Source organism: Sarcophilus harrisii, chromosome 4, assembly GCF_902635505.1.
Source record: "Sarcophilus harrisii chromosome 4, mSarHar1.11, whole genome shotgun sequence".
NCBI classification, from domain to species: domain Eukaryota; kingdom Metazoa; phylum Chordata; class Mammalia; order Dasyuromorphia; family Dasyuridae; genus Sarcophilus; species Sarcophilus harrisii.
Genome location: NC_045429.1, coordinates 443322056 through 443336202, shown reverse-complemented (window position 1 = coordinate 443336202; position 14147 = coordinate 443322056). Strand labels below are relative to the sequence as shown.

General features: G+C 38.9%; 1 protein-coding gene across 2 annotated transcripts in view; it reads left to right on the top strand.

Moving 5' to 3' along the window:
* GALNT17 (polypeptide N-acetylgalactosaminyltransferase 17) overlaps nucleotides 1-14147 on the top strand; it is a 419991-nt gene that overhangs the window by 314537 nt on the left and 91307 nt on the right. For both annotated transcript variants that reach the window (XM_031967901.1, XM_031967902.1), the window contains exon 6: nucleotides 1218-1335. In XM_031967901.1, the coding sequence (XP_031823761.1) occupies nucleotides 1218-1335 (118 nt within the window). The remainder of the gene's footprint in view (nucleotides 1-1217; nucleotides 1336-14147) is intronic.

The window sequence follows — 14147 nt, the reverse complement described above, 5'->3', positions numbered from 1 at the left end:
GGGTCCCTACTCAAGACCAAAGCTGGCACATAGTAGGTGCTTCATAAATTTTTAAGACTGATAACTCTCTACTCCATCCCATATGAAAAATAATTTGCTATTCCATGACTGCCTACCATCCACTCCAAATCAAAATTTTTAGAGTATATATTAGGGCTGCAGTGACAATATTTGACTCAACAATAAAAAAGAGGAAAATAACTTACCTCCTGGACCAATTGAATTCTAAATGCCCCTATAAGCTCTGGAATCTGTGATTCAGCAATAGAATTGTCTTATTCTGAGAGATCTGGGTAACTTTATAGTCACAGGAGTTAGAAGCATTTCTCCTGGGTTTACCAGACTTTTACCCTTTCAAAGTCAGCACATTGTTTTCACTGAGTTGCCCCTTTCCCTTAAGGGGTTTTTAAACATCCCTTGTCTGTGGCTCTATTTGTTCCATTCACAGTGAATGTAGCCTTCCCTTTTCTGCCTTGAGCTCTCATCATGCTCCACTTTCCTTTTGCCTTGATTGAGGAATCAATGAGCTATTCCTTCCCCCAGAATCAGCTTTTATTACATTTCTAATAGAATGTGAGCTCTATTATATATCTAATGAATTTTAGAGTTAGAAATGACTGCAGAGATTTTCTAGTGAGAGGATCCCAAAATATAAGAGAAGGAACCTCAGGGGTTCCATAAGTGGGGAGCCAGCTTCCATGCGATATAAAACTCCATTGAAGATGCTCTTACTACTTCATTGTACAGAAGATGAGAAGGGACTGAGGGAGAACATCTTGTCTAAATTTGCAGAGCAAGACTAGGATTCAAATTCTCCTGAATCTCCTACCTCTCACTCCTGGCTGCGGAGGCAGTGATTGGACATTGCTTGGATAAAAAAGAGCCCAGGGCAAAATGGCGGGCCTATAGGCCAGGGTTGTTTTAAGGAGACTTGGCTTGATCAAAACTGAAAAAGATGCAGAAATAATTTGATCTCACCTTCTAATTTTACAGAGGAAGAAACTGAGGGTCAGAGAGGTAGAGATATGGTGGATGGGGTTCTCTGTGATGACGGGGAAGTGACTTAAACTCTCTGGGCTTTAGCAGTCCTACCTGATGGACAGTAAAAAACCATTGACCTCTGAGTTCATGACCCATGACATGGGCCACCTTTCCCTTTGGGAACATACATCTTTTCCCGAAAACAAGCTCACCGTCCCTTGTTTGCTCTCCTACAGGACTCCAGCAATGATCGGGTGTTCATTCGTGGTCAACCGCAAGTTCTTCGGGGAAATAGGCCTCCTGGACCCAGGGATGGATGTGTACGGAGGAGAGAATATAGAGCTTGGAATCAAGGTCTGTGAAGTGATTTCTTTCCTGGTATCTTAATTTTAGCTTTAATTTCCTTTTTTCCAATTTAATTCTGGTACCGTCACTGCTCTGATAAATGGGGACATTCATATAATGCTCTTACTTCCAACGTTCTCACTCATCTTTGCGCTGTTTTCATAATGTAGTTGTTTTATGGATGGATGGGGCCGAGGGGGAATAAATGATTTGGCCTGAGCGTAGCAGTGGCTAAGCTGGATCTGAGAGAGCTGTCAGTAAGGGCCGCGGGATTCAGAGGATCTGAGTTCAGATCTCTGTTCTGTTCAAAGCACCCTTAGGTGACCTTTACTATCTCTCAGTTTCAATTCTTCATCTGTCAAATGAGAGGAGTAGGGGCTGCTTATGGCTCTACATCCCTGATTGTAGAATTCAGAACTCACGATTTATGATTAGGACATTTCCCCGTTAAATTAGACTGAATAGCACTATAGATCCCCTATGTTTTCTTATTTGAAGGATAATTGAATATGTAAGTGATGACCCACATAGTTCTGTCCGTGACATTTTATGTATTATCTAATTATATAGAAAAATGGCTTGTCATAAAGGAAGGCCCAAGTTCAAGTCCCTAGCTATATAACATGAGACACTTATGTACTAAGTCAGAGACTCCCCAAGATCTGTGTACTAAGCTATAGCATCATAAATCTAGAACTAGAGTAGACCTTAGGGATATCTAGAATAGGATTATTAACCTTGTATATGTCAGTGTACTCTTTGTTAAGGTTGATGAAATCTATGGACCCTTTCTCAGAATAATGATTTGAAAAGATTTGCAAAACAAAATACAAGAGATTAATTATATTAAATTAATTATATTCATATTAAGATGTATTTTTCCCACTCATATTCATCGTCCCCTTGAAATCTATCTACAGAGTCTTTGAGGATTTCTAGACCTAAGGGTGAGTCCTCCTGATCTAACCTAACCCCCTCATTTTGCAGAGGAAGGTTCTGAGGCTCAAAAATGAGAAGTGACTTAGATAATAAGTCAGAGCTGAGATTTGAACTTGTGACACCATTGTATTACAATACTTTTCTGGGTCTTTATTCAAAGACAAATCTTGATTGTTCTGATGAAAAGCAACTCCATACTAAAACATCTCTGCAGTGTTAAAAATCATAAATGTTTCGTGGATCATTGATTAGATCACAGATCCTGAGAATTATAAAATATTGGAGTTGGAAGTTATTTTAGAGATTATCTAGATCAGGGATTTTTGGTCTAGGTTTGATAAAAAAAATCCTCAATAGTATTTTATTTTTTCCAAATATATGTAAAGATACTTTTCAAGATTCTTTTTGTAAGATTTGTGTTCCAAATTTTTGTTTCTCTCTGCCCTCTCTCTAAGACAGCAAACAATATGATATAAGTTAAATATGTGCAGTTCTTTTAAACATATTTCCATTTTTGTCATGTTGTACAAGAAAAAGCAGCTGAAAAGGGAAAATTTTGGTAAATAATTTCAGATGATTATTTCAGTGCTATTGATTGTCTTTGTAATCTTCTGTATTTTATTTAGAAACATTATTCTAAGAAGGGATCTCAGATTGCCAAAGGAATTAGAACTCAAAAAAGTTTAGGAAAACTTGGAATAGACCAACCTCCTCCTGTTCTAGTTGAGACAGTATGAAATGATATTGCTGGCTGTGGAGGAAGGGACCCTCCTGATGCCCAAGTACCCTTCTCTCCCCTGGTTGGAGGGAGCTCAATTCACAACTTTGTCCCAGGGGACCACCATACCCTGGAACCCTATTTAATCATAAATAAGGTAAGCTAATGAGATTCCCACACACCCCCTCACACATACCCTGCCATAAAGTATCCACAGTTGAGGCTGGCCCTGGGCAAAACTGTGATGTAAGTAAAGTCATTTCTCTAGTGATTTCCTTTACATCTCTTTTTCTGTGAAATTCTTCAGTAATGTGATGCAGCTCCCTCCCACCCACCTTTCCAAAAGCCAAAAGTAGGATGTGCTTCCAGGTCTTTAAATCCAATTCTCTCTTTCTCTCTGCTCCCTCGCTGCCGAGGCAACCCAAGAAATACCGATGTGTCATGGACTGGTAGTGCTCTATCTATTGTTTCCTGGAGAATCCCTGGGGGTCCTCATCACCTGTTAGGACAGACTCAGGGTCCAGACCTTGTGACAGACCCTTCTTGCGTTTGGCAAGAGAGACAGCATCTGCTAACTGACTGCCTTTGGCAAGTTGGCCTGAGACTTCCAAGTTCCAAGAGAGTAATTTGATTTTGACCTCTCCCTAACCCTGCTGCATACATTCCCTCTTCTCCAGCTTGACTTCATTTCTTTTTTCCCCTTTTTACTCTGTTTTAAAAATTACTTGCAATAAATAAACAAATGAATTGACAAAACCAACGATTGAATGAATGAGTCCCCTAAATCCCAAGAATACAAAACTGCTTTTACTTACCCCAACAGGCTAAGTTTTGTTTATCCAGCTGTTTTTTTAAGGAGGCAATTTTGCTTTCTGTGCTAAAGAAAACAATTGCTGTACCACTTCTTTTCCTCGATTGAATGTTGCTGGCATCCCTCCAAAGATGCTCAGGACCTGCTTGGGGTACTTCTTACTTTGGGATGTGTGGGAAGTTATGGAGCTGTGAGAACGAGTTTTCATGGATCTCAACAGTTTCTATTTGTGCCTGCCTGGCCATGCATTATTCATCATTCCAGGACAAATCTCTGGCTGTTAAAAATATTTCATGCTCTGTAGAGCAATGAATAACTGGAGATTTGATCCATAAAAGAGCCATTTGGGGGGGAGAGAGAAGTTCTAATGGATTGGATCACTTGTTGAATTGATTATTTGCAAATTATACCCCTTGGAGTCTTAAGGAAGGAGACTAAACCTGCAAGGGCAGGGTGATGGGAGGTTGGCAAAATTGGGCATTGGTACTGTCTTCTATCTTTTTTGGGTCCTTTAGGTCTTTGATATGTCCAAACCCCCTCTAGATGTCCAGTGGCCTGATGCGGTCCCCTGTCTTCTTGGGAGTCCTCACTAGGACTTTTTTGATCCCCTACACACACACAACCACACATACACACACACACACACGTATTCTGCCAATCTGCCTCAATTTACAAGCATATATTTATTTGTTTATATGTTTAAATACTGGAAGTTTCTTGAGGACATTCTGTGCTTTGTCTTTGTGCTTTCAATCCCGGACTGTGCATGTTTACCTGCTTTTACAAATAGAGTGTAGTTTGGGACTTGATATGAGGGGAACCTCTTACTAGCTTATATTTTCTAGCTGTGTGACTCTAGGTAGATGATTACATTTCTTCTCAGCTTTAGTTCCCTTACCTTTAAAATGAAGTTATTGATAACCCTTATCTCCTAGTGTTTCTGTAAGGATGAAACGAGAAGTCATGTCAAATAGCGCTTTAGAATCTTAAAACCCTGTCTTATTATCATTCTTGATGTTCTACTCTATCTCATTCCCAAACCCCCCAAACAATATAGAATCTTTGAGGAAGGGGCTTGTGTGCATTGTCTTTGTGTCTATAATCTAGGTACCATGTCCTATAAATGTGTGTATTTGTGTGAAAGAGTAAAGAAGGTTCTTAGGAGAAGATTTTATATTAACTGTTTACCATGTTATTTGGGAGTAGGAAAGGAGAGCCCTCTGAGAACCCAAAAGTTGGGAAATGCTCTTAAAGTGTTACATAATGCTGGATTTCTCTTTCTCCTTTTTCCTTTTTCTCTTCCTCTTTTAGGTCTGTGCAATTTCATTTATAATTTCTTGAAATATAGCTCTGAAAACAGGCTTTTTAGAAGTCCATTGTGTTTTAAATGGACAAATCATTCTGGCTTGCAATGAATGGGCAATAATAGACACAACCCAATCCTCTATGGCTCATTGTTTAAGAAATGATGGCTCATAGTGCATAAATAGTAATTGTTTTTCTGTTCTGGCTAAAAACTCTTAGGATCTCCCCTCCCAGATAAATAAATATCTTTGGGATGGTAAATTGGGCCATCTTTTGTCAAAATTCTTACCTTGACCATAGTCTTTGGATGGACATGGCCTCAGATGAACTGAAAACTGGGAAATAACTTAACTTAGAAAAACCACTGTCTGGCACTGCTTCTTAGGCAATCACTAGTCCTCTTGATCTTTATCCTCCCACTGGACTCCAATAATTCTGAAGGAGAGAATCAGGCTGATGACTTTGGGAAACTGTACTTCACTGAAAATCCAATTCACATGAAAGTCAAGACATCTTCAAGAAGGAAGGACCGATAACAGCACTCAGATCTACTGGGGAAATATGCTTAAATTTAATCTATGTTATTGATATTTTCTCCATCACTTTTTAAAAATCTAGATGAAATAAATCAGCTTTGATTTGTAGCACTTGCAGTTTCTGGAGCATAAATGTTCATGCTAAAAATGTAATAATCATTTAGGGTTGACTCTAGTACACCCAAGCCTGATGTTGTTCACTGTTTTTCAGGCATATCCGACTCTTTGTGACCCATTTGGGGTTTCTTGGCAGATACTGGAGTGATTGGCCATTTCCTTCTCCAGTTAATTTTACAGATGAAGAAACTGAGGCAAACAGGATTAAGTGATTTGCCCAGAGTGACGTAACTAATGTGAGGCTATATTTAAATTCAGGTCTTGTTTGTTTCCAGGTTTAACACTCTATTGCACCACCTGCACCACCATGTTTGATACTCTGAATGTGTCTCTCCTTTTCCCTCCATTAAATTTGTTCCTCTGATGTCTTCTCCCATAAGGGGTTAATCTCTCAAATTTGTCCTCAAAAAAGTGTTAATAGCTTATAATGTCTTATGTGCAGTGATAGAAACAAAAACATTAGGTCTGGAGTTATAACTCACTAAATCATCTATTTCTAATGTCTTCTTTAAGTTTCATTTCTTTATTCTGCACAATGAGAGAGAGATTATTGGAGGATGTCTAAGATTCTTTCTAGCTCTACAATCCTATAAAAGGCTAGACTATCTTTCCCAATGGTGGAATCATATTATTTTTAGCATTAAAGGACATTTTTATTTTATTTTGAATGAGTCTCCCTTTTCTGTTATTACTACTTAGGTTTTATTTTTTGCTAAATGGAAATTATGTTGATTTTAATGGTTTATTTTGTGACCATTGACTTTAGTGAAGTTACTAATTGCCTCCATTTGTTTCTTTGCTGATTCTCTGGGGTTTTCTGTGAAAACCATTTTGTCATAGACAAATAGGGATGTTTTATCTCTTTTATGTTTATGCCTTTAATTTCTTTCTCTTGTCTAATGAGTATTGCAACCATTTCTAGAACTATGTCAAATAACAGCAGGGAAAGGACATTTGCATTTTAACAAGTCACTCCTGGGAATATAGCACTTTTGCTAGAGAAATAATACTGTGGTATGGTTACTGACAGGGACAGACTAATGGCCAAGATTCTTTTGGGAGTAGAGGGTACCTAGACTGCCCTGAAACAATACTTTTTATAGGTAGCATCACGTGTTATGTGAAGTGGAGGGGCATAGACCATGTAGGTGGTATTCTATTTAGCACATGTGAAAGATGCTCCTGTTGTAGAAAAATGATGATCTTTTTATAATGAAGAGTTGAATAATTTTTTTCCCTTTTACTACTTTTTCTCCTGAGTCAGAACAATTTGTACTGTGGTTTCTTCTCCCTATTTTTGGTGTTCTTATAGCATTTAATTTAGGACTGTTAGGCTTGTGAGTTATTATAGTTTCCACTAAAATTCCCATTCAGAATCAGTTCTCAGAAAAGATTTTTTGTTTTATTTTTAAGGGGAAGGGGACAGATAATATTTTAACTGTATTTAACTAATACACATTATGAGCACATATAGGTCTTTTAAAATCTTATCACTTAAGGGTATTATGTGTTACTTAATGACACAAAATCGGAAGCTCTCCCTACCAATCTCAAGTTATCAAGTATACCTCTTTCTTATGGTTTCTTCCATGTCAAGTCACACTAGTAGAGAGAGACATCTTTCTGGCTTTGACAGCTGTCCATTCATCAGCACTTTGTGGGCATGGCGGTATCATCATGAGCCTTTCTGTCTTTTCATCCCTCTTACAACATCTTGTGCACATAAGTAGAATGAATTGCTTTGTCAAATGCTGTGCTGAAACCAAGACCCACTGTATTTATGGAATTTCACTCATCTACTAGTCTATCTTATTAAATGATGGAAAGAAGTGATTTTGGACATCCTGACTAATCATGATAATCTCTTTTTTAAATGCTCTCAAGCCATCTCTTCTAGAGTTTTGCTGGGGACTGACATCAGTTCAATTCCATTAAGTTAAAAAAAAAAAAAAGCCTTTTATTAAGTACCTGCAAGGTCTCAGGCATTCTGCTAAGTGGTAGAGAAATAAAGGCCTTTAAAGTGCTAAAGGCTACCATTCTGCTAGCAAGAAAGAGCTCTTAATCTGGGGTCTAGGAAATTATTTTTTAATATCTCAGTAATTATCTCAATATAATTAGCTTCTTTTGTAATCCTATATAATCTGTATTAAGTATTTAAAAACATGATTCTGAGCAGACTTCCATAATATTCACCAGAAAGTCAAAGGGACCTAAGACACACACAAAAAAGTAAAAAAAAAAAATCTCATGAGAAGGATCTGACAGGCATGCATGTTCATGTGTCTATACATGTATGTATGCACAAGAATATATACATGTATATGTTACATGTTTGTATTATGTGTATATTAGTATATATCAAAAATCTATATCTATATACACACATAGAGATAGATAGATAGATAGATGATAGAAAAAAAGGAAGGAAGGAAGGAAGGAAGGGAGAGATGAAGGGAGGGAGGGAGGGAGGAAGAAAGGAAGGAAGGAGAGAGTGAGGGAGGTAGGGAGAGAAGGAGGGAGGTAAGAAAGGAGGGAGAGAGGAAGGGAGGAAGGGAGGGAGAGAGGGTAGAAGAAAAGAAGGAAGAAAGGGAGTGAGGGAGGAAGGGAGGAAGGAAGGAAGGAAGGAAGGAAGGAAGGAAGGAAGGAAGATAGAAAATAGAGAGGGATAGATGGAGACAGAGCCAGATGGATAGCTGTATGGATGGATAAGTAGATGAGACAGATAGATAGAAATAGGGATAGGAAGATAGAGAGGAATAGATAGATGAGATAAAGGAAGCTGGATAATTGTATGAATGGATAGATGGAAATAGAGATAGATAATAGAGACACATGGAAAGAGAGAAGAAAAAAGGAAGGAAGGAAAGAAGAAGAAATAGCTAGATGGAGATGGCAATAGATAAGAGACAGATGAAAAAAGAGAGAAGAAAAGGGAATGTATGAGGGGAGGAAAGAAGAAAGAAATAGCTAGCTAGCTAGAAATAGATGGATAATAGGATGTATGAATAGATAGATGGAAAGAGAGAGAAGGAAGGAAGGAAGGAAGGAAGGAAGGAAGAAAGGAAGGAAGAAAAAAGAAATGGCTAAAGATATAAATAGATGGATAATGAGATCTATGGATAGATAGAGACAGATGGAAAGAGAGACAGAGGAAAAGGAAGAAAGGAAAGAAGGAAGGAAGGAAAAAATAACTAGATAGAGATAGATGGATAGTTGGATGAATAGATGAGACAGGTGGAAATAGAGATAGAAAGACACAGAGATAATAAATATAAATATATTTAGATAAAAGCAAAAAATATACAAAGTAATGCAAAAATATTATCGAGGAAGTCGAAAATCTGGAATGTCATGTAAATGGGAGAATATCAGCATCTTGAATTTGGTGGTTTTTTCATCTGCATCCTCCAGTATCTTACAACATCTGCTAGGTCATTAATAAGTGCTTGTAGATTAATTGATTATTTAAGCTGAAGTCGGCTTAAAACAGGTTTTCATTATCCATAATTTTTCTTCTGCATGTAGTGTACTGAACTCACAAATTTGGGGTACTGTGGGAAAATTTCCCTGAGATCACCATTCATACCTCAGGTCTAAAAAGCTTTAAATTTGGAGTCTGGGGAATCAAGTTTACCTCCATTCTGTATCTTCCTGGGTGATCTTACGAGACTTAGTTGATTTCTCTGGGCCTTGGCTTTTTTCTATGTGAAATTAAGGCCTCAAAGGCCTCTTTCCATTATAAATCTATAACCTTTCAAAATATTTTCAATGACTTTTTAAATGAATGGCTGCAAAATAGGCCTATGGAGATCAGGTGATTCTGGAAGCTTAGCCATTCACTCAGCCTCTCCTAAGTATCTCTTAAGTATTAAGTCATAAAGATAGATATGGATGGAAGTAGAAATAGTAAAAAGAAAAAAAGGGATGGACGGGTGAATAAATAAATGGTGAGAGAGAAATGGATAGGTCAATAAATAAATGATGAGAGAGAAAAATAAATGGAGAGAGACAGATATAGAGAGAACCAGAGATAGAGACACAGACACAGAGAGAGACACACACAGAGCCATGGATAGATGGAAAGAGCTAGATAGGGATGGATGAATGAGCAGGAGAGAGACAGAGACAGAGAGAGCCACATAGGGAGATGGAAAAAGACAGAGACAGACACAAACACAGAGATATATAGAGAGAGGTATAGATGGAGAGAGTTAGATAGAGATGGATGGATGAATGGTGAGAGACAGACAGACAGAGATACAAAGTGAGAGAGACACACAGATATGGATAGATGGAGAAAGCTAGAAAGAGAGGGACCAATGAATGGTGAGAGACAGAGACAGATGAATACATAATTTAAAAAAAATATTACTTGTGCTTTCCCACTTATAGCCTCAGAATCATCGGGGGCCACTCAAAGATTGGTGGCTTGCCCAATAATCAAGATATGTCAGAAGAGGAAGCTGGAACCAAGTCTTCTTGACTTTCATCTCTCCATCTCCCACATACCACTGACTCTCCAATCTATTTTTTAAAATAAGTCCATTGCTCTGAAGGGAGTTAGAGAATCTGTGATTCTAGAGTGAGGAGGGAGAGGATTCCAGGTGTGGGGCTTGGCTTTTGCAGTGGGAACAAGTCAGGGGACCGAAGGTCATATACAAGCAAGGGCGAGCAGCCAGCTGGGCTGGAACATAGAGTACATGGAGGGATGTAATGTGAAACCTATTTAGAAAAATAGATTGGAGCCAGATTGTGAAGGGCTTTAAATATGAAGCAGAAAAAGTCGGCCAGCCCAGTGTCTTAGGGGAAAAAAGCATAAACCTTAGTTTATGGCTCCTGTCTAGGTCTGTCCTAAATAGGGGAGTAAAAATGGTATTCAGTATAGAATATGTATTGGGGATGAAACAAGTAATTTATTTCTGCACACAAAAAGGAGTGCAAAAATAAAAATCAGTCCACATTAAGAGAATTAGCTGCCTAGAATCCAGTCCTAACTTACAGCCAAGTTACAGGTGCCCGAAGCTAATTTAAGCCTCATCCCAATATAAAGCAGTTTTGCAGAACTTCTAGTTAGGCAATTTATATGGCATTTTGGGTTCAGTATCCAAAAAATGGCTAAGCTTGGGCCATTCTTTTTCATTGTGGCCATCTTCCCTGATGCAGTTGAATGTTCTTCTCATTGGTTCCAGGGCCTTTGGGCATTTGAATTTAAAATTGTCGCTCAGTCCTAGACATGGCAATCAGTTAGTAAGCATTTACTAAGCGCCTACTGTATGCCATGTCCACCATGTTGAATACTTGTTCACCTGAGATCAAGAAAGACCAAACATAAAAGTAGCAGAGGCGGCCATGTGCTTGGGGCACTGCGGAGGTGGGATAGGAGATACCTGACTGGTGAATACAATTTGAAGTGTTTTTTACCCTTTATAGTGAGGAAGAAAGACACACAGGGTCATCAGCTCTTCTTTCTCAATAGCCAATTAGAAGACTCCCTCATTTCAGAAGGTTCTACATCTCAAGGTTGCACAAGGTCATTGGGACCTAACAATGACAGCTGGATCTTCTCCCCTGGACACCACTATCACCAAAAAACTCTCAACAAACTTTCTTTCGACTATTAGAGTTAAGAGACTTGCCCAGGGTCACATAGCTAGGAAATGTTAAGTGTCTGAGATCAGATTTGAACTCAGATCCTCCTGACTTCAGGGCTGGTGCTCTATCCACTGCACCACCTAGCTTCCCTATCAACAAACTTTCAAGATATAAAGAGGGCCAGTGATTCTTAATTAAATGGGAAGTGGGCTTGGAAAAGGAGGGCAAGAATTTGAATCTCTGCTTTTCCACTTACTGTCCTCAGTGTACACTGGATAAGACCCTTCTCCACTCCATTAAACTCTCTAATTCTCTCTGGGGAAGCCCCAGAGAGCTGTGAAAAATTCTCCCCCAGAGTTCCTTTTGCCCAGAGGTGGGTGGATGGATGGGTGGGTTTTGAATCCCTTTTACATTTTCCATCCTTCTGGGGACCTTACATCACTTCCCCAGACACAGCAAAAAGAAGGGAAATTGACAGAAAAGATGATTAGGGTCCCAGTAGGTGAAAGAGCCCGGGGTTATATTTCAGCAGAGCTGTTCACCAAATGATTACTTACATCTCTCTTTACCACTCCCCAACCCCGGGCTCTAGGGAGACTTATACTTACTCTTAACACAAAGCATTCCAATAGTCTTGCAACTTTCCTTCTGGAGTTTATTTGTTTTTTTAAACCAAGGTTTTAGTTTAGTTGTTTTTTTGTTTTTTTATTTTTTCATTTTTTTTTCCTTTCCTGTCCTGTGTCCTTATTTTCGAGCAGATGTTAAATTCACTTCAGATGATAACACTGGCTTGCATGGGAGTGGGAAAGAAGAGGGAATGCATGAATATTGGAAAAATCCCATCAAAAATCTTGGCGATGTTTCTGTCTATATGCTGTAAAACATCTGGATTTGTGGAGATGTCTGGACTTTCTGGCCCAGGTTTCCACATTGTGTCAGGATGCGTGGCTAAGCAGGGACACCAGAGCAGTGGGTAATGAATCCCAGAATCCTGGAATTGGGAGTTGGAAGGTGTCTCAGAGGCCATACAATCGGTACCTGTAAAAAAATATATATTTCATAGCCCCTTTTCAACATACCCAACTACATAAATGATCTATCAGCCTTTATTGAAAATAATAATGAAACAAAAGACTTTTGGGGAAGCCCCAGGACAGAGTTAAAAGAATGCAGGATCCCTGAATCAAAGAATATGAGGTCATATCCTGACTCAGCCCTTGGCTCCCTTTGTGATTTTGGAAAAGGCCTTTCTACTCTGGCCCTCAGCTGTCAAATGAGAATTGGACCAGATGAATTTGAAGATCTCTTCCAATTCTGAATCTATGTTATGATCTAATTTTTTAAAAAGAAGATCCACAACAGTAACAACAATAAAAAAAGATATGATAACATCAAATATAAAATCTGTAATTACCCTAATGGTTTTAATTAGAAAGAGGATATGACAGAAGAATATTGAAATTATAGTCAGCCAACTTGAGTTGAAATACTGGTTGTTTAAAAACCTCTGTCTTTCTGGCTATCAGTTTCTATTTTCAGCTGTAAAGTGAGAGAATTGGGCTGGATCACCATTGAGAACCTTTTCAAATTTCAGTCTGATGCCTTTTCCACGTGACTCCAACAAGCTTGGGAAAGTCCCCTTTACGTCTCACTGGGTTTCAGGTTCTTTATATGTTGAATGGCAAGATTGAACTAAATGATCTCTAGGGTCTTTGCCAATTCTAAAACACAAACTCTATAATGTTATGAATCATGAACATGGCATGTACTAATGGAACATATTTCAACTGTTTATCAATATAATAATGGGGGCATTAGGATCCTTTTAAGAACATCATTTAGGGGGATTATTGCTTAAAGATGGTGATCGTAAGGACATGTGCATATTGGAGTGATTAGTTTCATGCACCAGAAATTTTGGGCATTTCTTCAAGAATAAGCGCTTGTATCTTTCCTAGTTTCTTAACGAACAAGTTCAGTTCACAGGGCCTCATTGTCAACCTGACTATCACAGGATCTTAGGTTCACGATGACCAAGCTCAGTTCACAGGGCCTCATTGCCAACCTGACTCCTAAAGGATCAATTCTCTGAGTCACCAAAATTCATGAAAGAGGGTCTATGCCCCCAGGCAAGTTGAAATCTCTGTTCTTTGGAAGTGTTGGGGTAATGATTAGTCTTCCTAACACTTTCCTCTGTACAGCTACCAAAATTGCCTTCCAAAGCACTGGTATCAGGCCTTGCGGGCCTCCTCCACTCAAGAAAGATCAGTGATTTCAGGATCTGCCCAGTTTAATCCAGTTAGGTGGCAAAGGAAGCTCCTTCAGTTTCTTCAACTATAAATTAGAGATAATTGCACCTGCCTCTCAGTTTTATCGTGGAGTTCATCTGAGGGTAGTTGAGTGGCACCATAGTGGATAAGCTAGTGTCTGAAACTCATCTTCCTGAGTTCAAATCTGGCCGTAGACATTGCCGAGCTGTGTGATCCTGGACAAGTCAGTTAATCCTATTTACCTCAGTTTCCTCATCTGTCAAATGAGCTGGGGAAGGAAATGGAGAACCACTTTAGTGTCTTTGCACACTTCCTGGCATTAATACACAATAAATACTTCCTATTAGGTGTCAGTGTTCACCTGTACAGAACCATGATTTGAAACCAAGCTCATGGACTCCAAATCTATAGCTTTCCCCCTAGCCTTCCCCTTCGCCCATCCTTGCCAGGGTTGCAGTCACTGCAATGATTTACCAATGATATACCATGTGCTCCTCGGAGCTTACTCCCAGCCTTCCCCAGCCTCCTAGGAC